The sequence below is a fragment of the Oncorhynchus nerka genome, linkage group LG1 (genome assembly GCF_034236695.1).
Source record: "Oncorhynchus nerka isolate Pitt River linkage group LG1, Oner_Uvic_2.0, whole genome shotgun sequence".
Taxonomy (NCBI): domain Eukaryota; kingdom Metazoa; phylum Chordata; class Actinopteri; order Salmoniformes; family Salmonidae; genus Oncorhynchus; species Oncorhynchus nerka.
The window spans coordinates 50,226,871-50,252,064 of record NC_088396.1 but is presented as its reverse complement, the minus strand read 5'-3'; the positions used below and the strand labels follow the sequence as shown (position 1 = coordinate 50,252,064).

General features: G+C 44.5%; 1 protein-coding gene across 1 annotated transcript; it reads right to left on the bottom strand.

Annotated features, from left to right (window-relative positions):
• Window positions 1-1,412: 1,412 nt before the first annotated feature.
• LOC115125811 (oligodendrocyte transcription factor 2-like) lies at window positions 1,413-3,672 on the bottom strand. The gene is made up of 2 exons (XM_029655372.2): window positions 3,593-3,672; window positions 1,413-3,234 (listed from the first exon to the last, which is right to left on the bottom strand). Exon 2 carries the CDS (start codon window positions 3,197-3,199, stop codon window positions 2,402-2,404), a length of 798 nt encoding a protein of 265 aa, XP_029511232.1. The 5' UTR covers window positions 3,200-3,234; window positions 3,593-3,672; the 3' UTR covers window positions 1,413-2,401.
• Window positions 3,673-25,194: the final 21,522 nt, after the last annotated feature.

The following is a 25,194-nucleotide window of genomic DNA, read 5'->3' as shown; positions in this document are numbered from 1 at the left end:
GACAAAATCAAACTGGTGCCAAAAAAACGTAAGTCACCTTTGTATGAGTGAGTCTGAAGGAGAGTCAAAGTCACACACAAGTGTGTTGTGCTCTGAATATAATTACGGCGAAAACAAGAATGGTGATAATATATTCTATATGTATACTTTGAATATAAATTATATTTATTTGTTTTGTCTAATTTAGTTAGGATAATTAGTTGACTCTATAAAACGAATTGGAGCTATACGTGTTAATGATGGATTATTCTAAAAAGATCTTGACATTTGTAACGTTTCATCCTCCCTTCTGATTTTTTTTTTTACTTGATTAGGCAAATCAGTTTTAAGAACAAATTCTTATTTACAATGATGACCTAGGAACAGTGGGTTAACTGCCTTGTTCAGGGGCAGAACGACAGTTCTTTACCTTGTCAGCTCGGGGATTGGATCTTGCAATTTTTCTGTTTCTAGTCCAACACTCTAACCACTAGTCTACCTTCCGCACCATTTAAAGGAATTTGGCATCTCCAAATGTCGAGTTTGCAGTGAATCACATATTGTGTGGTTTATCCTTCTATAATTATACTAAACGAAATATCTAAAAACCTAATGATATATATATATTATTTTATTCATTGGCGAGGTCAAGCAGTTGAATAACAATTTCGGGATATTTTGATTTCTGAATGGAAAGTTTGAAGTTTTAAATGTATTGTAAATGTACAGAGAGAGCAATTGGTTTTTCCAACAGAGGAGCACATATACTGTATAATCCACATATAAAACATATCAAATCCACATGGATTACAATGATACTGAGATTATAGTAGGCCTATAATGTAAAACATGATTTTGCTAACAAAAGTGAGAGCTCAAAATGAAGCAGTCTGGACTCACTGTGAATGGAATCTGAATGGTGTGGATTTCTTTGTCCTCAGTTGAATTGAACAGAGGGGGACAGTTAGTCATTGTTAGTCAATCATAATTCTGATCCCCCCTCCCCTAAAAAAAACAGGTTTCAAAAGTATTGCCTGTTTATTAAAGTGTATTTTGGCTCTAATTTGTTTTTGTATGCAAAATCATTTTCTAAAAGGCATCTGGCTATTGTTTGAAAGTAGCCTTTAGGTTTTTATAAAATGTTAAGGTTTAAAAATATATATATATATATATATATTTTACGCACAGTTTTGACATTAAAGTAGGTCTGGCTGTGTCTATAAATTTCATACGCATTTCCGGGGAGAACAAACTGTTGCGCTATTGCTTACGTCACCTGTTCGATGTTTAGATAATATCTACATGTGTACTAATGGATAATATTGGGGTAAATTTGGGGCCTGGTGTATGTTTTTCATACCATTTCTGTGGAACAGCAGTGAGAAAGAACGATGTCAATTAAACTTATTTTATTTAACATGTAAAAATCCCAACATAAATCGTCATTGATTCATTTGAAATCCCATCCAAAATAAGTAAATAAATATAATTTAGCACTTTTTTATAAAAAAATAAAGAAGTGATCATTCTTTGCTTGCGTCGGGCTTGTGACGGGCTTGGCAACAACAACAAAACATGGAAAGAGGAAACATACATAAGAAAACAGCCGTCTATAGGATCGGCAGTGACGTTGGAGAGAAAATACTGAAAGGATATATTGTACAAGAGGCAGAGGAAGAAACAGGAGCAACATGGTACAGGAGGAAGAAGCAGGAGCAACATGGTACAGGACGAAGAAGCAGGAGCAACATGGTACAGGAGGAAGAAGCAGGAGCAACATGGTACAGGACGAAGAAGCAGGAGCAACATGGTACAGGAGGAAGAAGCAGGAGCTACATGGTACAGGAGGAAGAAGCAGGAGCAACATGGTATCAGCGTTACATGGCTGAAAGCAGACACAAGCTAAAAGTGTAAATCCAAACATTAACCAAGGGCCTGATATAAAAACTATCGCACAAACAGAAATCTGAATCTACAAATGTACAATCTACATTACCATTGTGTTCTCATGCCGTATGTTTGACCTACATAGTGTACTTTCGTTTATTCTGTCTCGGGAATGCGCTAGTCTAAAGTTAAATAATGATCGAGAACATGACATTAAAAGCCATCAGTAATGCCCTTCGTATAATGTGTATTCCCGTCAGCCACAATGTAAGATAGGTTTGCATACAGTGACGAGCTTTACTGAATATGAAAAGCACCCTTTATACATTTATCTAAATCATGCTACAACATGGTATGTAAGTAGCGCTCCTCCCATTTTCTAAAGCAATGCATTCTGCTGGCTCAATCCAAAATGTATTTCAGCAACAGATAAATAAAAATCAAAAAACGTGTTGGACTGATATACACTTTGACGTCTTCAACCCAAAGTTATTTTCCCTTTTCTCCTTCTCTCGTTTTATGATAAGAGTTCAAGTCATTTGGAGTCACTCGTCAGCCTGGACATTGTGACAGCGCTCATGCCGGAAACATGTGGTGGCACCTGGCACATGCTGCATGGACAGGGCATTCCCGCGCCCCAGTGATGGAAACTGCTACCCAGGGGGCCCGGGACGGCCGAGGGCGCCTTCAGGAGTCCATGGTGGGGTCTGATCGAGGTGAGACCCGTTGTAGAGAGAGAGGCAACCGTGGAGACTGCCGGGGGAAGAAGTGGATGGTGCACCGGGTGGGAGGCGTGGGAAACGGCCGGATGACCAGGCAGGGGCCCAGTGTGCGCCATGGTACCACATGCGGAGGGGTGGAAGCTGCTGTGGTGGCCGCTGCCGTAGAACTCACTGACAAGCCTCTTCATCTCCTCCAGCGAGTTGCTCAGCATCAGGATGTAGTTTCTCGCCAGGAGGAGAGTAGCGATTTTGGAGAGTTTGCGCACCGAGGGCCCGTGCGCGTAAGGCATAACCTCCCGGAGACCGTCCATGGCGATGTTGAGGTCGTGCATCCTCTTCCGCTCGCGGCTGTTGATTTTCAGCCGCATCCCCTGCAGCTCGTTCTCTGAGAGCAGTTTACGGTCCTTCTTTGACAGCATTTTCAGGGTAATGTCATCATCGTCATCCGACAGGCTCCGCATGTCCGCGGGTATCTCCGGTGGAGAGTCGCTCTGTGTGGACGAGACAGTACCGGAGAAACCCACCATGTGCTTCTTCATCGCATGCAGGAACATATCGTGCACATCGGGAGAGGAAGGTCGGCTAGACACTCGGCTGGTACCGGAGTCCATGATGATCCTCAGGTTTATTCGGACAGCGCAATAGTCTACGGAAAGAAAAGTAAACGAACCATTTAGCATCAGATTCTTTTCCACTACCACTAGGATTAAAATGTAAAAACACGTCACTAGATTATAAGAAGATGCTACACGGGACAACCAATTCAATGTACAATGGATTAAACACGAGAAGGTAAAAAAACATCCACGAAAGGACACGAGAAGGTAAAAAAAACATCCACGAAAGGACACGAGAAGGTTCTTGAAAGTTATTCTACACATGAAGTAAAAAAAAAAAAAAGTAAAAAAAAGATTCTCAGATGAGGCTATTTTTTGTGTCAAAAAATATATCACAACTGCCTAAATGACATCAATATTATCCCGAAAAGCAGACAATAAACCTACCGAGAGAGAGAGAGCGAGATGCAGAGCGCAGCTCGGTGCAGAGAAAGTGTCGCTCTTCAATCCACTTGTTACTCCCAATCACAACTGACAGCCCATTTGGCACGCACGGGCATGACGACAGGGTTTTATAGCGGACTTAACGATCCGGGGGCAAATCACCGGGACAATGCCATGGCTTTTCCGACTGTCTGTCATCCATTCGCCAATTGGCATCTTGCGAACGGAGAGAGGGGAGGAGGCTTGGAGGAGTTAGGGGTCTTCAAATCTGATGTCATTACAAAGAAATTCGAACTTCGTTAAATGAATGAATTAGACACACTCGGCATATGACATTTTTGTGAGGGAAATAAGTTGTTTTAGGCATGTAGATTTTTCAGCAACGATAAGGAAGAAATAGGCTAAATAAATGGTATTGACCACCACTAAATAATATAAATACATTATCTTATTTTACTAACATCAACATTATATAACAATCATTGCAGAAAATTATGAAATTGGTTAAACTTTTTTGTTGTTGATATATTCTAGACTTTTCGGTGGGAAAAGAACGAGCTGTTGTCTCTGTTTTCGAATTCTACAGCTGAAGGGTTCTGCTGAGAGTTTATAATACTGATATGATATATATTTCTACCAGATCAATAACCCTGCCTAATCAATATGAAGGGGGGGAGGGGGGGCAATGCATGTTTTTGGATATTCAAAGACTCTATTCGAAAACTGTAAATTCAATTTAAACTGTAAATCAATATACTTCTCATTATGAATAGCCTATTTATGATGGAAAGCTTCCCGTTTTGATGAGTTTACATTTGAGGTTATTTATTTTTTTTAGTTTGTTTTTCCAAACGAAATAATTCCTCAGAAAATATCATAATAAACATGATCATAATTGTACAGTATACTTCGGTAATATTTTATTTCCTGTTGTGAAATTGAAAGCGACATTACTAACTCGATCAGGCTCTTGGAAATAACCAACGAATAATGATTAAGCTTTGTGCTGCAATATGTTAACTGTGAGTTTCTTGTCGTTGCGCGCACACCACACACACACACACACACACACACACACACACACACACACACACACACACACACACACACACACACACACACACACACACACACACACACACACACACACACACACACACACACACACACACACACACTGTCTCCGCCCATGCCCATTTGGAGCAATAGCGGTTGGAGCAATAGCGCTTATTATTTCAACCCGACGACCCAAAGAGCACCCAACAGCTGACGGCGTGAGCCACGACTCAAACCACTAAAGGGCATTTATTTTTAACGTAAATAAACGAAGCCTGCAAATGAGTTTTTAACGGTAATGATCAGTAACATTTCAATTAGTCCAATATGGACTAACGGCAGCGCGAGCCTCTTTAGGCAGCCAGGCGATGATAGATGGGACAAAACAAGTGACTCTCTGGCGCTCTGATATAAGTGAAGTTGACAAGGTCATTGTCCGAGAAACAAATGGAACCAGTCACGAACTACACACCAATAATAGTTGAGTGTATTTATTTAGGCCTACTTATTTAATTTGTTCATAACTCCTCAAGCATCAATTTTAGCAAATAAGACCATTGTGCAATTTATGCAACTTTATGTTGATGACAATATTTTTACCCAGTTATTCTATACTGTAAAATATGGTTATGATAATTAAATTGGCCATATTATATTATACAGTGCCGTCAGAAAGTATTCACACCCCTTGACTTTTTCCACATTTTGTTGTGTTACAAATTGGAATTCAAATGAATGTAATTGTCTTTTTTCTTTCAGTGGAAAAAAAACACTACATTTTTTAAAAGATTAAATGAAAAATAAACACTAATATATCTTGATTAGATTAGTATTTAACCCCTTGAGTCAATACAGAATGCTTTTTGGCAGTGATTACAGCTGTTAGTCTTTCTGGGTAAGCCTCTTAGAGCTTTCCGCACCTGGATTGAGCAATATTTGCACTTTTTTTTTTAACTCTTCATGGTAAGAAACTCCAGTATATATTTTGCCTTGTGTTTTAGGTTATTGTCCTGCTGAAAGGTAAATGTGTCTCCCAGTGTCTGGTGGAAAGCAGAATGAACCAGGTATTCCTCTGGGATTTTGCCTGTGCTTAGCTCTATTCCGTTTCTTTTTATAATAAAAAATCTCCCTATTACTTGACTATGACAAGCATACCCATAACATGACGCAGCCACCAGTATGCTTGAAAATATGAAGAGGGTTACTCAGTGATGGGTTGTGTTTGCCCCAAACATTTAAAAAAAAATATATATATTACCTTTATTTCGCTAGGCAAGTCAGTCAAGAACAAATTCTTATTTTTCTATTACGGCCTAAGAACAGTGGGTTAACTGCCTTGTTCAGGGGCAGAACAACGGATTTTTACCTTGTCAGCTCGGGGATTTGATCTTGCAACTTTTCAGTTACTAGTCCAACACTCTAACCACTAGGCTACCTGCCTCCCCATAACACAAATTATCCAGGACAAAAAGTTAATTTCTTTGACACATTTGTTGTATTACTTTAGTGTCTTGTTGCAAGCAGGATGCATGTTTTGGAATATTTTTTTGTTTTGGAATATGATTTATTCTGTACAGACTTCCTTCTTGTCACTCTGTCATTTAGATTAGTTTTGTGGAAAAAACTACAATGTTGTTGATCCATCCTCAGTTCTCCTATCACACCCATTAAACTCTGTAACTGTTTTAAAATCACCATTGGCCTCATGGTGAAATCCCTGAGCAGTTTCCTTCATCTTCGGCAACTGAGGAAGGACCCCTGTATCTTTGTAGTGACTGGGTGTATTGATACACCATCCGCAGTGAAATTAATAACTTCCTCAAGCTCAAAGAGATATTTCGCCCTCGTCTTTGTGGTTGAATCTGTGTTCGAAATGTAAGACTCGGCTGAGGGGTATTCTTTAAAAACAAAATGTCAGCCTACTTTTATTGCATTCCATGCAACTTATGTATATCCTTTAAGCACAGTTTTACTCCTGAACGTATTTAGCCTTTCCATAACAAAAGGCTTGAATACTTATTTGACTCAAGACATTTCATCTTAATTTAATTTAATTTTATCAGGAATTTATAAGTCAGACTGATATTGTGGGTTATTGTGTGTAGATCAGTGGGCACGATATCTCAAAGGTGTGTGAATACTTTCGGGAATGCACGGTAGGTAATTGCATTGTAACGCTCGTCGTCGGTGGAAGGAAGAGTGGACCAAAGCGCAGCGTGGAAAGTGTTCATGATATTTATTTACAAGAAACACTCAAACAAAAATAACACATCCGAAAGCGAACAGTTCCGTCAGGCACATACACCAAACAGAAAATAACCCCCCACAAAACCCAAACGGAAAATCAGAATTTATATATGATACCCAATCAGAGACAACGACAGACAGCTGCCTCTGATTGGGAACCACACTCCGCAAAAACAACAAAGAAATAGAAAACATAGATTTTCCCAACCGAGTCACACCCTGACCTCACCAAAGATAGAGAATGAATCAGGATCTCTAAGGTCAGGGCGTGACATGCATGAAGAAAGTAGGCCTTTGTAACTGTGGTATTTTGTGCAATTGTTTGTGTACTGTAGCCTATGTGTGACCCATTTTAAATGCATGTAATGTGCATATTTAGGCCTATTATAATTCAATGAACCATCTGTAACACTAGATTACGTCTGCATTCTGTACACTGTATTTTTCTATACAGAGTAGGCTATAACTAATCGCGTGTACATCCAACCATTTCATGCAGATGAATTACCTGACGCGTGATACAAATTATGACGCGATTGATGGAAACATGAAATGCCGGTGCAATTGCATAAATGCCGACCGACAATATGTTCGTTCTACATGGTGGGATCTTTTTGTGTCTGTAAAATGTATTAGTAAAATAATGAATATAATAACCATCATACGGTTGTAAACTTCCCACTGCGATTTGGGTAAACGTGCAGATTATTAGGCTAAAGATTAAATAAATGATGATGAACTTCACAGGGTGGTGATGAGCTTGATGCTCCTTTCCAATAAATATCGAGGGTTCTTATTCCGGTGACGTGATGATCGATGCTTGTCTGCAGTTTGACAACTACAATTAATATCGCTTTTATTCATAATATCTTATAATGTTGGTAGCCGACCAGCACTGGATCTGCGAGCTGTTGGCTAGAGCGCATGTGCCAGAGTGGACACATTTGCTATATAACGCTGCAATATTTATGCGAGAAAACCAACCATCAGTAAAGTTTAAAATGCGATGGAAACCCATTTAACTTGCATTTTTCATTCGGTACATGGGAATTTAACGGCAAAAGTTATTTTAATGTGCACTAGGTCAAAATGCGCATATTGTTTCGTGCATATTTTAGAATATTTGCGTGAAAATCTGTCCCAAATTGAATGGACCTTGCTACTGACTCACTATTTTTTTTACACACGTAACACGGATTTTGTTTCTCTTTGCAAAACCATTATAAAGCATTTACAGACATAGTTCAACGTATGCAGATTATTGCATACAGAACTCTGATGTATAGAATCTCTGTTACCATATGTTTAGTTAGAACTTGTTCGGGGGAGGCCGTCATTGTAAATAAGATTATGTTCTTAAACTGACTTGCCTACTTAAATAATGGTTCAATTAAATAAAAATAAATCGTTAGCTGAGATATAACCTAGCCTAGTTTGTTTAATGTGTTTGTAGTAGGGCTACAAGTATTGTCAAACAAATAGAAATGCAATGTATTTAGTCTAGTAGGTCATATCACGAGTAGGACTACATTTGTACTGTGAGCGGTATCATAGCAACAATAACCAGTGGATCATGTGCACAGCCCGAAGGATTAACAAACCAGGAGTCATTGCGAGTGCACCCAAGCAGAAGACGCGGTGGTGAATAGGATACGTCTGTTTGCCTGTTTACGGGCTCTAAATAAGATTATGCTAATGAGAGCGGACAAAGGGGCGTGTTTGTGAGAAACAACAGGTAGGTTCAGTTACACTGCGTCACTGATGTCTTCATTAGACAATCCAATAATATCACCTGTTAGAAATCAGAGGAACAACATAGAAATATTTGAGGATTCCCCCCCCCCCCCCATATCATAATTTAAAAGCTAGGGATGAGTGCAAAGTGTATCACAAGCCATCATCAGAGATACTGATTGACATCTGTCTAGGGAGTAAAGCTTTAGGGTAAAGAGAGCGGAAGAGAAGGGCGAATCTGAAATAACACTCCATCCTCTATAGTAGTGCACTACTTTTGACCAGAGCCCTATGAGACTTGGTCAATAGTAGTGCACTACTTTTGACCAGAGTCCTGGTTATAGGGTGCCATTTCAGATATGACCATGGTCTCAACTCTTTGGACAGAAGGTTCCAGAACTATCTCAAAGGCTTTTAAGCTTTAACTTCAGGCCTCACTCTCCCTCGTATATGATTGATGACAAGTCATCGATATTGAACCTAATAAAGGGGAAATGACCCCTGAATGCTCTGTTACTTCGTATGTATTTTAGTATCTTCTTCCCTGCATGTTGAAGAACTCTCTGAGGCCTCCTTGGGGTCCCGGATTGAGACGTGCCTGCTGTGTGTGTATGTGTGTCTGTCCTTGTGGTGTCTCTGCTTGTCTGTCTGTCTGTCTCAGGGTTTCGGCCATGCCAGAGGGCCATCTGCGAATGTGTGGCCAAACTTTACAATGCTAATGACAGCGCCTGGAGGCTACGGAGAAGACCTTACAAGATGCTTCATCATCTCTTATTTATTCATCTGCTAATCCTGCCTGGTGTTCCAAGGTAAACAAGTATATCCCACGCCGGCCAAGAGGCTGTCGGGCTGTGTGGTCTGTGGGGGTCTGTGGGGCTGTGGGGGCTGTGTGGTCTGTGGGGGTCTGTGGGGGCTGTGTGGTCTGTGGGGCTGTGGGGGCTGTGTGGTCTGTGGGGCTGTCGGGGCTGTGTGGTCTGTGGGGGTCTGTGGGGCTGTCGGGGCTGTGTGGTCTGTGGGGGTCTGTGGGGCTGTGTGGTCTGTGGGGGTCTGTGGGGCTGTGTGGTCTGTGGGGGTCTGTGGGGCTGTGGGGGCTGTGTGGCCTGTGGGGGTCTGTGGGGGCTGTGGGGCTGTGGGGGCTGTGGGGGACTGTATGGGCTGTGGGGCTGGGGCTCTGTGGGGTCTGTGGGGCTGGGGGCTGGTTGGGCTATTGGGGCCTAGGGTCTGTGGGGCTGTGGAGGCTGGAGGGGCTGAAGTGGTTGGATGGGCTGTGGTGGCCGAGGGGTTGAGGGGCTGAGGGGCTGTGGGGGCCGAGGGGCTGAGTGGCTGTGGGGCTGAGGGGCTGTGGGGCTGAGGGGGCTGAGTGGCTGAGGGGGCTGAGAGGCCCGAGGGGGCTGAGTGGCTGTGGGGCTGAGGGGGCTGTGGGGCTGAGTGGCTGAGGGGCTGAGAGGCCCGAGGGGGCTGAGTGGCTGTGGGGCTGAGGGGCTGAGGGGGCTGTGAGGCTGAGGGGCTGAGTGGCTGTGAGGCTGGGGGCTGTGAGGGCTGTGAGGGCTGTGGGGCCTGTGAGGGCTGTGGGGGCTGTGGGGGATGTGAGGGCTGTGGGGGCTGTGAGGGCTGTGGAGGCTGTGAGGGCTGTGTGAGGGCTGTGAGGGCTGTGAGGGCTGTGGGGCTGTGAGGGCTGTGAGGGCTGTGGGGGCTGTGAGGGCTGTGGGGGCTGTGAGGGCTGTGGAGGCTGTGAGGGCTGTGAGGGCTGTGGAGGCTGTGGGGGATGTGAGGGCTGTGAGGGCTGTGGAGGCTGTGAGGGCTGTGAGGGCTGTGGAGGCTGTGGGGGCTGTGAGGGCTGTGAGGGCTGTGGAAGCTGTGGGGGCTGTAGGGCTGTGAGGGCTGTGGGGGCTGTGAGGGCTGTGAGGGCTGTGGGGGCTGTGGGGGCTGTGAGGGCTGTGGGGGCTGTAGGGCTGTGAGGGCTGTGGTGGCATTTGTTATTTGTTAAAACAATAATGCAGGCACTAGGGATGGTGGTGTGAGGACCCGGGTCTGGGCGGAGGAGATGGAGTCGTTGTTTTGTGTGTGTCAGTAAATTGTTGTATGTCATTTATATGTCCTTTGGGTGGTGGACCATTCTTGATATACATAAGAAACTGTTTTGAGCGTGAATAACCCAGCAGCATTGCAGTTCTTGACACACTCAAAGTCTCAAACCGGTGCGCCTGGTAGCCACTACCATACCCCTTTTTTTCCACTCAACCCTTTTTACTTGATTGGTGAATTAAGGCCAATACTTGTTACTTACAACGTCATGCTAATCACATTAGCACACGTTTGCTCAACACCGATCCCATAGAGGTTCAAATAAAAAAAACTGAAATATACATATCCATCACTATTCAGACCCTTTACTCAGTACTTTGTTGAAGCACCTTTGGCAGCGATTAAAGCCTGAGTCTTCTTTGGTATGACGCTATAAGCTTGGCACACCTGTATTTGGGGAATTTCTCCCATTCTTCTCTGCAGATCCTCTCAAGCTCTGTCAGCTTCAAGGGGGAATGATGCTGCACAGCTATTTTCAGGTCTCTCCAAAGGTGTTTGACCGGGTTCAAGTCTGGGGTCTGGCTGGGAAACTCAAAGACATTCAGAGACTTGTCCTGAAGCCAGGTTTCATCAGACCAGAGAATCTTGTTTCTCATGGTCTGAGAGTCCTTTAGGTGCCTGTTGGCCAACTCCAAGCGGGCTGTCATGTGCCTTTTACTGAGGAGTAGCTTCCGTCTGGCCATTCTACAATAAAGGCCTGATTGGTGGAGTACTACAGAGATGGTTGTCCTTCTGGAAGGTTCTCCCATCTCCACAGAGGAACTCTGGAGCTCTGCCAGGGTGACCCTCGGGTTCTTGGTCACCTCCCTGACCGAGGCCCTTCTCCCCAGATTGCTCAGTTTGACCAGGCTCTTGGAAGGGTCTTAGTGGTTCCAACCTTCTTCCATTTAAGAATGATGGAGGCCACTGTGTTCTTGGGGACTTCCAATACTGTATACATTTGTTGGTATCCTTCACCAGATCTGTGCCTTGACACAACCCTGTCTCGGAGCTCTACAGACAATTCCTTCGACCTCATGGCTTGGTTTTTGCTCTGACATGCACTGTCAACTGTGGGACCTCATATAGACAGGATAATTCAACCTTTCCAAATCATGTCAAATCAATATAATTTACCACAGGTGGACTCCAATCAAGTTGTAGAAACATCTCAAGGATGATCAATGGAAACAGAATGCACCTGAGCTCAATTTCAAGTCTCATAGCAAAGGTTTTGAATACTGATGTAAATAATGTATTTCTGTATTTTATTCAATCGATTTTAGAATAAGGCGGTAACATAACAAAATGTTTCCGAATATATATATCAAAATCAAATCAAATGTTATTTGTCACATGCGCCGAATACAACAGGTGTAGTAGACCTTACAGTGAAATGCTGAATACAACAGGTATAGTAGACCTCACAGTGAAATGCTGAATACAACAGGTGTAGTAGACCTCACAGTGAAATGCTGAATACAACAGGTGTAGTAGACCTTACAGTGAAATGCTGAATACAACAGGTGTAGTAGACCTTACAGTGAAATGCTGAATACAACAGGTGTAGTAGACCTTACAGTGTAATGCTGAATACAACAGGTGTAGTAGACCTTACAGTGAAATGCTTACTGACAGGCCCTTATTAACCACCAATGCAGTTTTAAGAAAATGTTTTTTTTTTAAATAGATAAGTGAAAATAAAAAATAAAAGTAACAAATAATTTTAAAGAGCAGCAGTGAAATAGCAATAGCGAGTCTATATACAGATGGTACTGGTACAGAGTCAATGTGCAGGGGGCACCGGTTAGTTGAAGTAATTTAGGAAATATGCACATGTACACTAAAAAAGGTCAAACGTTTTAGAATACCTACTCAGGGTTTTTCTTTATTTTCTATTATTTTCTACATTGTAGAATAAATGAAGACATCAAAACTATGAAATAACACATATGGAGTTATGTAGTAACCAAAATAATGTTAAACAAAAACAAAAATTAATTGCAGCCCAAATAAATGCTTCACATAGTGCTCAGTCCTCCTTTTCCTGTAGTCCACAATCATCTCCTTTTTCTTGATCATGTTGAGGGAGAGGTTGTTGTCCTGGCACCACACGGCCAGGTCTCTGACCTCCTCCCTATAAGCTGTCATATCGTTGTCAGTGATCAGGCCTACTGATCTGTTGTGTCATCAGCTAACTTAATGATGGTGTTTGGGTCATGCCTGGCCATGCAGTCATGAGTGAACAAGGAGTACAGGAGGGAACTGAGCATGCACCCCTGAGGGGCCCCCCTGTTGAGGATCAGTGTCACGGATGTGTTGTTACCTACCCTTACCACCTGGGGGTGGCCCGTCAGGAAGTCCAGGGTCCAGTTGCAGAGGGAGGTGTTTAGTCCCAGAGTCCTTAGCTTAGTGATGCGGTTTGAGGGCACTACGGTGTTGAACGCTGAGCTGTAGTCAATGAACAGCATTCTGCTGCATTAGTCTGTGTGTATTTTTAGATAAAGGCCTATTGTAAATGTATAAAAATAAATACAAATACAAACACAACTTTTCCATATTCATCAACAGAGGTAATGAAATGCCCATTGATAATAAAGGACAATGTGCAAAACAAGTGTTTTTGAGCTTATGCCAATATTACATAGGTAAGCTGTAAGGATCGATGCTGGAGAAGAGAAGCAGGGAGTGAATATTGAATAACCTCGGACAGGAAAAGAATACGGACACCGTCTGGACAGGGGAAACGGAAAACAAATATAATGCTGACACAGCGATGAAACAGAGGAAACAGACAGATATAGGGAAGGCAATCAAAGCTGTGAAGGAGTCCAGGTGAGTCCAATGTGCGCTGATGCCCTTAATAATGGAGACCGGAGGCATAACAAAAGGCAGCCTGGCGCCCTCGAGCGCCAGAGAGGGAGAGTGTGAGCAGGCGTGACAGTAAAGCTAACGCTTCCAGAAATCAGGAATGGAGACAGGCTTTATAGACCTCTATATATATGTGAGTGACTGTGTCCAACACACTGCCACCTGTTATGTTTATTACTCACACAGAATATATATTTTTCTCAATGACGTGTATTACTAATTAAAAATGTTTAAGGAAATACAGGCAGGCACCACATTACTACAAGACAAAACAGCTACATCAAGCCGGATAGTCTTCGAAGTATAAAAGAAAAGCTTGTTTTCAGATAATTAAAATGTAGTGGAATCGGATCAGGAAGTGAACATTATTTATGATAAGGGTTACATGGAGAAAATCGTATCTCTCTGAAATTAAAATGGATGGCCCTCCCTTTCGCAAAATATATTTGACTTAAAAAAATATATATGTAAGTGACCCACCCCTGTACCCAAAGTTATAATTAAAACATAAAAGTGGATACCCCTGTCTTCTTTTGGACAGTTTTAGAAACTGTTCTTTGTCCTGCAAGCTTTATATGGCAATGCAGAAATGTTGATAGCACACAGGACTGTGGGCCAGAAGGTTGTGTGGTTTGCAGACCACCGTAGACAAGAGTAGGGGTGGAAACATCTCCTTTATAGTAAAAGCATTGCATGAATCTATCATTGAGTTTGTAGGTTCAAGAAAATATTGCCATTTACAAACATTTCATCCAATTCTACGTCATTTTACATGTTAGAATATTTCTTTAATACCACAAAAATGACAAAAATGGCAGGCTAAGAATGGACAGAGAGAGAGGCCGATTTGTTCATCTTATCATATCAATGCCACATCGGTGTGTCTTGTTAGCAATGAAACTGTCCCTGTTTGCTAAATATTTGAATTTGAGACGTCATTAGGAATATGAGCATGGTATTTTAAACTCACCTTTCCACCCCAGACAGAGGTGGAAGTTAAACTCACCTTTCCACCCTAGACAGAGGTGGAAGTTAAACTCACCTTTCCACCCTGGACATAGGTGGACATTAAACTCACCTTTCCACCCTGGACATAGGTGGACGTTAAACTCACCTTTCCACCCTGGACATAGGTGGACGTTAAACTCACCTTTCCACCCCGGACAGAGGTGGACATTAAACTCACCTTTCCACCCCAGACAGAGGTGGAAGTTAAACTCACCTTTCCACCCCAGACAGAGGTGGACATTAAACTCACCTTTCCACCCTGGACAGAGGTGGAAGTTAAACTCACCTTTCCACCCTGGACAGAGGTGGAAGTTAAACTCACCTTTCCACCCTGGACATAGGTGGACGTTAAACTCACCTTTCCACCCAGGACATAGGTGGACATTAAACTCACCTTTCCACCCCAGACATAGGTGGACATTAAACTCACCTTTCCACCCTGGACATAGGTGGACGTTAAACTCACCTTTCCACCCTGGACATAGGTGGACGTTAAACTCACCTTTCCACCCCGGACAGAGGTGGACATTAAACTCACCTTTCCACCCCAGACAGAGGTGGAAGTTAAACTCACCTTTCCACCCCAGACAGAGGTGGACATTAAACTCACCTTTCCACCCTGGACAGAGGTGGAAGTTAAACTCACCTTTCCACCCTGGACAGAGGTGGAAGTTAAACTCACCTTTCCACCCTGGACATAGGTGGACGTTAAACTCACCTTTCCACCCTGGACATAGGTGGACATTAAACTCACCTTTCCACCCCAGACATAGGTGGACATTAAACTCACCTTTCCACCCCAGACAGAGGTGGACATTAAACTCACCTTTCCACCCCAGACAGAGGTGGAAGTTAAACTCACCTTTCCACCCCAGACAGAGGTGGACGTTAAAACTCACCTTTCCACCCTAGACAGAGGTGGAAGTTAAACTCACCTTTCCACCCCAGACAGAGGTGGAAGTTAAACTCACCTTTCCACCCTGGACATAGGTGGAAGTTAAACTCACCTTTCCACCCCAGACAGAGGTGGAAGTTAAACTCACCTTTCCACCCTGGACATAGGTGGAAGTTAAACTCACCTTTCCACCCTGGACATAGGTGGAAGTTAAACGCACCTTTCCACCCTGGACATAGGTGGAAGTTAAACTCACCTTTCCACCCTGGACATAGGTGGAAGTTAAACTCACCTTTCCACCCTGGACATAGGTGGAAGTTAAACGCACCTTTCCACCCTGGACATAGGTGGAAGTTAAACTCACCTTTCCACCCTGGACATAGGTGGACGTTAAACGCACCTTTCCACCCCAGACAGAGGTGGTCCACCGACGCAGAAACATGTCAGCTTTAACTGCTGGCTACTCTTCTGTTACTTAAGCCAACGAGAGAAGGTTACAAGTGTTTTCCTTAAAGCTGTCTGGGTTTAAATATATTCTATTGTACAGAAAGTGAATAGCTTAATCAATTGATAGTGACAGAATTAGATTACTTCGCAGGCGAAGTATTTTGTTTGTCTCCTCGGCTATAGAAGGTTGTAGCTCAAGCCTCTAAATGTCAAAGTAAGTAAACAATGATATCCTCATATGCATCGGATTCACGTCTTTCCAGGGTATTTTACAGCTTGTTTCTAGCATAAAGCATTGGGCACCAAAGCACTGTTTTAGATCACTTCATATAATCAAATCGATGCTATTTTCTTTCGAACCAAACAATGGGGACGTAGGCCTCTGCTTTTTGTCATTTTGCTTGAATAAAAGTAGGTCTATGGCATACCCTCTCTTACCCGTTCAATATGAGTCTGGGAGGCAGGGTATAGGCAGGGTATTTTTAAGAGTGCATGGTGTGTGGAGGAATTGACAGACACATCTACGAGGGCTCCAGAGTGGCGCTGTGGTCTAATGCACTGTAGCTCAGTGCAAAAGTTGTAACTGCAGTACCTGGTTCAAATCCAGGTCTGCATCACATCTGGCTGTGATTGGGAGTCCCGTAGGGAAGGGTACAATTGGCCCAGCTTTTGGCCGGGGTAGGCCTTCATTGTAAATAAGAATTTGTTCTTAACTGACTTACCTAGTTAAATAATAAAAATCTATGGATATGCCAGTCTGAAGCCTAATTTTGTCTTTCAAACTACCTCTTATGTCTTAAATAGGACGAAATAGGCTCCAACACAAAGACCTCTCGTTCTTAGTAAAGTCTAATTGAAATGAATACGTTGAAATGAATTATGCCTACTTTCAGCACAATGAGCTGTCCATTTCTGATTGATTGTGCCGCGGCTACTGATTCGAGTGTCATCACCACAATGTAAGTTACTCGAGTCTGGCTTATCGTGAGGTCAATGACTGTGCTAAATACATCATGGACAAGAAACATATTGTTTACTATAAAATCTCATTGTAGTTGTAGCAAGTGATCAAATTTATCCTCTGGTCCTCCTTCTCATCTCCGGAATCTCTCCTTTTCAAACTGAACAGAACATAGCTAATAGCCTCGTCCTCATGTAAGTTGTATGTTTTTCCTCCTGAACTATACCACCATAGGCCTACACAGCGCAGCCATTGATTAGGCAGCACACAATTTAGTTATTATTATTTTTTCTTTTTTATCATCAAGAGCAGAGCCGTTCGGGGCTCAGGGTTGGAATATCCATTACAGTGTGTAATGCAGCCTAGTTGTATTTAAACCTTCCCAGCAGCTATCTTAGAAATGTAATTTTGCTCTGTGCATCTCTGAGCATGAACTTGGTAGCCTATAGCCTATAGGTTATGGATTGTTTGATTGAATAGCTTAAATAGCACTTGATATTGAGCTCCCAGCGGCGAATGGGAGTTGAGGGGCGGCACTGGGCACACGTTGATATACAGCCTAATAAGCAACTCATTCGAAAAGTGATAAATAATGACATTTTATCAATTACAAATTAATTGACCGTCCCCTGGACTAGATTAAAACAATACTAAATCCTCCCCTTGAATGGAATTGAAAAAGCATGACCCTCCCCTTGACTGAAATTGAAAAAGCGTGACCCTCCTGCATTTTCCTCCAGGTAACCATTCAGCAAATGTCCATCCATTCCTTAATGTGGTCAGTGAAGAATCCAATACTTTAACTTGTATGTGGTACTTATCAAATTATTGTGGAAGCACCTCCTCTGAAGAGTATCAATTAGGCTGTTTGAGAAGGTTTGAATCCTAAACAACCTGTCTACACATTGTTTGAAGTACAATAGACCAACATAGCTACTGTAGAAGGTCAAAGAAATTTGCTGGAAAACCTTGGTAGAGCATGGGGGTAGTACAGTTGAGGTCGGAAGTTTACATACACTTAGGTTGAAGTCATTAAAAGTAGTTTTTCAACCACTCCACAAATGTCTTGTTAAACAAACTTGGCAAGTCGGTTAGGACATCTACTCTGTGCATGACACAAGTAATTTCATTTACATTTACATTTAAGTCATTTAGCAGACGCTCTTATCCAGAGCGACTTACAAATTGGTGCATTCACCTTATGACATCCAGTGGAACAGTAGTGCATCTAAATCTTTTAAGGGGGGTGAGAGGGATTACTTTATCCTATCCTAGGTATTCCTTAAAGAGGTGGGGTTTCAGGTGTCTCCGGAAGGTGGTGATTGACTCCGCTGTCCTGGCGTCGTGAGGGAGTTTGTTCCACCATTGGGGGGCCAGAGCAGCGAACAGTTTTGACTGGGCTGAGCGGGAACTGTACTTCCTCAGTGGTAGGGAGGCGAGCAGGCCAGAGGTGGATGAACGCAGTGCCCTTGTTTGGGTGTAGGGCCTGATCAGAGCCTGGAGGTACTGAGGTGCCGTTCCCCTCACAGCTCCGTAGGCAAGCACCATGGTCTTGTAGCGGATGCGAGCTTCAACTGGAAGCCAGTGGAGAGAGCGGAGGAGCGGGGTGACGTGAGAGAACTTGGGAAGGTTGAACACCAGACGGGCTGCGGCGTTCTGGATGAGTTGTAGGGGTTTAATGGCACAGGCAGGGAGCCCAGCTAACAGCGAGTTGCAGTAATCCAGACGGGAGATGACGAGTGCCTGGATTAGGACCTGCGCCGCTTCCTGTGTGAGGCAGGGTCGTACTCTGCGGATGTTGTAGAGCATGAACCTACAGGAACGGGCCACCGCCTTGATGTTAGTTGAGAACGACAGGGTGTTGTCCAGGATCACGCCAAGGTTCTTAGCGCTCTGGGAGGAGGACACAATGGAGTTGTCAACCGTGATGGCGAGATCATGGAACGGGCAGTCCTTCCCCGGGAGGAAGAGCAGCTCCGTCTTGCCGAGGTTCAGCTTGAGGTGGTGATCCGTCATCCACACTGATATGTCTGCCAGACATGCAGAGATGCGATTCGCCACCTGATCATCAGAAGGGGGAAAGGAGAAGATTAATTGTGTGTCGTCTGCATAGCAATGATAGGAGAGACCATGTGAGGTTATGACAGAGCCAAGTGACTTGGTGTATAGCGAGAATAGGAGAGGGCCTAGAACAGAGCCCTGGGGGACACCAGTGGTGAGAGCACGTGGTGTGGAGACGGATTCTCGCCACGCCACCTGGTAGGAGCGACCTGTCAGGTAGGACGCAATCCAAGCGTGGGCCGCGCCGGGAGATGCCCAACTCGGAGAGGGTGGAGAGGAGGATCTGATGGTTCACAGTATCGAAGGCAGCCGATAGGTCTAGAAGGATGAGAGCAGAGGAGAGAGAGTTAGCTTTAGCAGTGCGGAGCGCCTCCGTGATACAGAGAAGAGCAGTCTCAGTTGAATGACTAGTCTTGAAACCTGACTGATTTGGATCAAGAAGGTCATTCTGAGAGAGATAGCGGGAGAGCTGGCCAAGGACGGCACGTTCAAGAGTTTTGGAGAGAAAAGAAAGAAGGGATACTGGTCTGTAGTTGTTGACATCGGAGGGATCGAGTGTAGGTTTTTCAGAAGGGGTGCAACTCTCGCTCTCTTGAAGACGGAAGGGACGTAGCCAGCGGTCAGGGATGAGTTGATGAGCGAGGTGAGGTAAGGGAGAAGGTCTCCGGAAATGGTCTGGAGAAGAGAGGAGGGGATAGGGTCAAGTGGGCAGGTTGTTGGGCGGCCGGCCGTCACAAGACGCGAGATTTCATCTGGAGAGAGGGGGAGAAAGAGGTCAGAGCACAGGGTAGGGCAGTGTGAGCAGAACCAGCGGTGTCGTTTGACTTAGCAAACGAGGATCGGATGTCGTCGACCTTCTTTTCAAAATGGTTGACGAAGTCATCTGCAGAGAGGGAGGAGGGGGGAGGAGGATTCAGGAGGGAGGAGAAGGTTGCAAAGAGCTTCCTAGGGTTAGAGGCAGATGCTTGGAATTTAGAGTGGTAGAAAGTGGCTTTAGCAGCAGAGAGAGAAGAGGAAAATGTAGAGAGGAGGGAGTGAAAGGATGTCAGGTCCGCAGGGAGGCGAGTTTTCCTCCATTTCCGCTCGGCTGCCCGGAGCCCTGTTCTGTGAGCTCGCAATGAGTCGTTGAGCCACGGAGCGGGAGGGAGGACCGAGCCGGCCTGGAGGATAGGGGACATAGAGAGTCAAAGGATGCATAAAGGGAGGAGAGGAGGGTTGAGGAGGCAGAATCAGGAGATAGGTTGGAGAAGGTTTGAGCAGAGGGAAGAGATGATAGGATGGAAGAGGAGAGAGAGCGGGGGAGAGAGCGAAGGTTGGGACGGCGCGATACCATCCAGTAGGGGCAGTGTGGGAAGTGTTGGATGAGAGCGAGAGGGAGAAGGATAAAAGGTAGTGGTCGGAGACTTGGAGGGGAGTTGCAATGAGGTTAGTGGAAGAACAGCATCTAGTAAAGATGAGGTCGAGCGTATTTCCTGCCTTGTGAGTAGGGGGAAGGTGAGAGGGTGAGGTCAAAAGAGGAGAGGAGTGGAAAGAAGGAGGCAGAGAGGAATGAGTCAAAGGTAGACGTGGGGAGGTTAAAGTCGCCCAGAACTGTGAGAGGTGAGCCGTCCTCAGGAAAGGAGCTTATCAAGGCATCAAGCTCATTGATGAACTCTCCGAGGAACCTGGAGGGCGATAAATGATAAGGATGTTAAGCTTGAAAGGGCTGGTAACTGTGACAGCATGGAATTCAAAGGAGGCGATAGACAGATGGGTAAGGGGAGAAAGAGAGAATGACCACTTGGGAGAGATGAGGATCCCGGTGCCACCACCCCGCTGACCAGAAGCTCTCGGGGTGTGCGAGAACACGTGGGCAGACGAAGAGAGAGCAGTAGGAGTAGCAGTGTTGTCTGTGGTGATCCATGTTTCCGTCAGTGCCAAGAAGTCGAGGGACTGGAGGGAGGCATAGGCTGAGATGAACTCTGCCTTGTTGGCCGCAGATCGGCAGTTCCAGAGGCTACCGGAGACCTGGAACTCCACGTGGGTCGTGCGCGCTGGGACCACCAGATTAGGGTGGCCGCGGCCACGCGGTGTGGAGCGTTTGTATGGTCTGTGCAGAGAGGAGAGAACAGGGATAGACAGACACATAGTTGACAGGCTACACAAGAGGCTACGCTAATGCAAAGGAGATTGGAATGACAAGTGGACTACACGTCTCGAGTGTTCAGAAAGTTAAGCTTACGTAGCAAGAATCTTATTGACTAAAATGATTAAAATAATACAGTACTGCTGAAGTAGGCTAGCTGGCAGAGGCTGCGTTGTTGACTATGTAGGCTAGCTGGCAGTGTCTGCGTTGTTGACACTACACTAATCAAGTCGTTCCGTTGAGTGTAATGGTTTCTACTGTGCTACTGTGCTGCTATTCGGGGCTAGCTGGCTAGCTAGCAGTGTTGATTTACGTTACGTTGCGTTAAAAGAACGACAATAGCTGGCTAGCTAACCTAGGAAATCGCTCAAGACTACACAATTATCTTTGATACAAAGACGCCTATGTAGCTAGCTATGTAGCTAGCTACGATCAAACAAATCAAGCCGTTGTACTGTAATGAAATTAAAAATGTGATACTACCTGTGGAGCGAAGCGAAATGCGACCGGATTGTTGAGTGCGGAAGTTCTGTTACGTTAAGGACGACAAATAGCTGGCTAGCTAACCTCGGTAAATTAAGATAATCACTCTAAAACTACACACTCTAAACTACACAATTATCTTGGATACGAAGACAGCAAAGACAACTATGTAGCTAGCTAACACTACACTAATCAAGTCGTTCAGTTGAGTGTAAGTTGTGCTGCTAATCGGTAGACGGTGGACTAGCTAACGGTAGACGTTAGCTAGCTAGCTAGCTGCAGGGCGGTGTAGACTGCGTTAGGACGACGAAATACGATAATTACGCAATTATCTATGATACAAAGACGGCTATGTAGCTAGCTAAGAAGAAAAATTGCTAAGATTAGACAAATCAAACCGTTGTACTATAATGAAATGTAATGAAATGTAATACTACCTGCGGACCGAGTGCAGATGCGACCGCTCGCTCCAACCCGGAAGTTGTACTTTTCACCCAATAGATATGGGAGTTTATCAAAGTTTGATTTGATTTCAAATTCTTTGTGGGTCTGTGTAATCTTAGGGAAAGGTGTCTCTAATATGGTCATACATTTGGCAGGAGGTTAGGAAGGGCAGGTCAGTTTCCACCTCATTGTGTGGGCTGTGAGCACATAGCCTGTCTTCTCTTGAGAGCCAGGTCTGCATACAGCAGCCTCTCTCAATAGCAAGGCTATGCTCACTGAGTCTGTACATTGCCAAAGCTTTCCTTAAGTTTGGGTCAGTCACAGTGGTCAGGTATTCTGCCACTGTGTACTCTCTGTTTAGGGCCAAATAGCATTCTAGTTTGCTCTGTTTTTTTGTTAATTCTTTCCAATGTGTCAAGTAATTATATTTGAGCTTTTTCATGATTTGGTTGGGTCTAATTGTGTTGCTGTCGTGGGGCTCTGTGGGGTCTGTTTGTGTTTGTGAACAGAGCCCCAGGACCAGCTTGATATGGGACTCTTCTCCAGGTTCATCTCTCTGTAGGTGATGGCTTTGTTATGGAAAGTTTGGGAATCGCTTCCTTTTAGGTGGTTGTAGAATTTAATGGCTCTTTTCTGGATTTTGATAATTAGCGAATATCAGCCTAATTCTGCTCTGCATCTCCCACTCTCTCAGTCACTCACTCCTCCCTTTCTCTCTCTCTCCCTCCCTCTCTCTCTCTCTCTCTCTGTCTGGGTGGTAGTGGGTCTATTCTATGGTGAACACCAATAGTGAGGGGCAGCATATATTAGCCTTACTTAATCCTGCTAATCTGCCTTCAAAATAAAAAAGAGAGAGAACACAAACAGAAAAAAGCTAGAGAACTTCCTCTTCCTGTCTGGGGCTCTAAACAGCCACTTGCTCTTCCTGTCTGGGGCTCTGAACAGCCACTTTCTCTTCCTGTCTAGGGCTCTGAACAGCCACGTTCTCTTCCTGTCTGGGGCTCTGAACAGCCACGTTCTCTTCCTGTCTGGGGCTCTGAACAGCCACGTTCTCTTCCTGTCTGGGGCTCTGAACAGCCACTTCCTCTTCCTGTCTGGGGCTCTGAACAGCGGTGTCCAAATGAACTGAAAAACAGGAATAATGCTGCTTTTCTCAATCGTCACTTTTTTCTCTCTGAGATATTGGAAGGAAATCAAGGAAGATTCTCTAAGGATCGGTGTCTCGCTAGTGGGGCAACTTCCGGTGAAACTGTAGGGCGCGCAATTCAAATAAATAACCATAAATATTATGGATATTAAACATTTAGGTAAATATAAGTGTCTTATATCGTCTGAAAGCTTAAACTCTTGTTAATCTAACTGCACTGTCCGATTTACAGTAGCTAGTACAGTGAAAACATGCCATGTGATTGTCTGAGGACGGCGCCCCACATCAAAATATTTTTCCACCGGCACAGGTTTCATACATTCACATATAACAAATAAATATTCACTTGTTTTTTGAAAATCTTCCTCTGATTTGTCATCCAAAGGGTCCCAGTTATAACATGTAGTGTTGTTTTGTTAGATAAAATCCTTCTTTATATCCCAATAAGTCTGTTTAGTTGGCGCCATCGATTTGAGTAATCCACTCGTTCAACTTGCTGAGAAAGGAATCCAAAAATCTACCCCTAAACTTTGTTTCAACAAGTCAAAATACGTTTATATTTACTCCTCAGATACCCTAAAATGTAATCAAACTATAATATTTATTAGGGAAAGAAGTATGCTCAATGGGAAACTGATTTTAGCGGGTGCGCTCAAACACAAATTTCCAAGACTGTGTCCCTCTACTAAAACTGATATTTCTTATTTGTTTTTGAAGTTACAATCCTGAAACCTTAAACATAGACTGCTGACACGCTGTGTAAGCCATAGGAATTACATACAAGGAGCTAATTTAAAATATGACCTTTCTCTTGCATTTCTAAGAGGATGGTCTCTAAAAAAAAACAATTCTGGTTGATTTTTCTTGGGATTTTCTCCTAGCATATCCATTGTGTTTTATTCTCCTACATTATTTTGCAGTTCTACAAACTTCAAGGTGTTTTCTTTCCAATGGTACCAATTATATGCATATCCTGGCTTCAGGGCCTGAGTAACAGGCAGTTTACTTTGGACACGTCATTCAGACAGGAAGTGGAGAAAAAGGGCTTAGCCCTAAGACGTTTTAAATCCATAGAAGAAAGTGTGAGAGAGGCTGGCTGTATTGTGTGTGTGTGTGTGTGTGTGTGTGTGTGTGTGTGTGTGTGTGTGTGTGTGTGTGTGTGTGTGTGTGTGTGTGTGTGTGTGTGTGTGTTATGGGCATCATCTCCCTGGCAGGCACTGTACATGAACACATATCACTTCCCTCCTGTTTTGAGACCTGCTATCTATTTATACTTCCCTCATACTCAGATTAATTATCACAGGACTAGAGTGATATATTTCTCTCCATTCCCCCAGTGGGGCCTGGGGAGTGAGAGTGGGGTGTTGGGGTGTACAGGCTGGGGAGAGAGAGTGGGGTGTTGGGGTGTACAGGCTGGGGAGAGAGACTGGGGTGTTGGTGTGTAATGGCCTGGAGAGAGAGAGTGTACAGGCTGGGGTGAGAGAGTGGGGTGTTGGGCTGTTGGGGTTTACGGACTGGGGAGAGAGAGTGGGGTGTTGGGCTGTTGGGGTTTACGGACTGGGGAGAGAGAGTGGGGTGTTGGGCTGTTGGGGTGTACAGGCTGGGGAGAGAGAGTGGGGTGTTGGGCTGTTGGGGTTTACAGACTGGGGGAGAGAGAGAGGGGTGTTGGGCTGTTGGGGTGTACGGATTGGGGAGAGAGAGTGGGGTGTTGGGCTGTTGGGGCATACGGATTGGGGAGAGAGAGTGGGGTGTTGGGCTGTTGGGGCGTACGGATTGGGGAGAGAGAGTGGGTGTTGGGCTGTTGGGGCGTACGGATTGGGGAGAGAGAGTGGGGTGTTGGGCTGTTGGGGTGTACGGATTGGGGGGAGAGAGTGGGGTGTTGGGCTGTTGGGGTGTACGGACTGGGGAGAGAGAGTGGGGTGTTGGGCTGTTGGCGTGTACGGACTGGGGAGAGAGAGTGGGGTGTTGGGCTGTTGGGGTGTACGGACTGGGGAGAGAGAGTGGGGTGTTGGGCTGTTGGGGCGTACGGACTGGGGAGAGAGAGTGGGGTGTTGGGCTGTTA

Excerpts from the sequence above, each read along its gene's own strand:
- LOC115125811 (XM_029655372.2), bottom strand. The coding sequence starts at position 3,199 with ATGGACTCCGGTACCAGCCGAGTGTCTAGCCGACCTTCCTCTCCCGAT.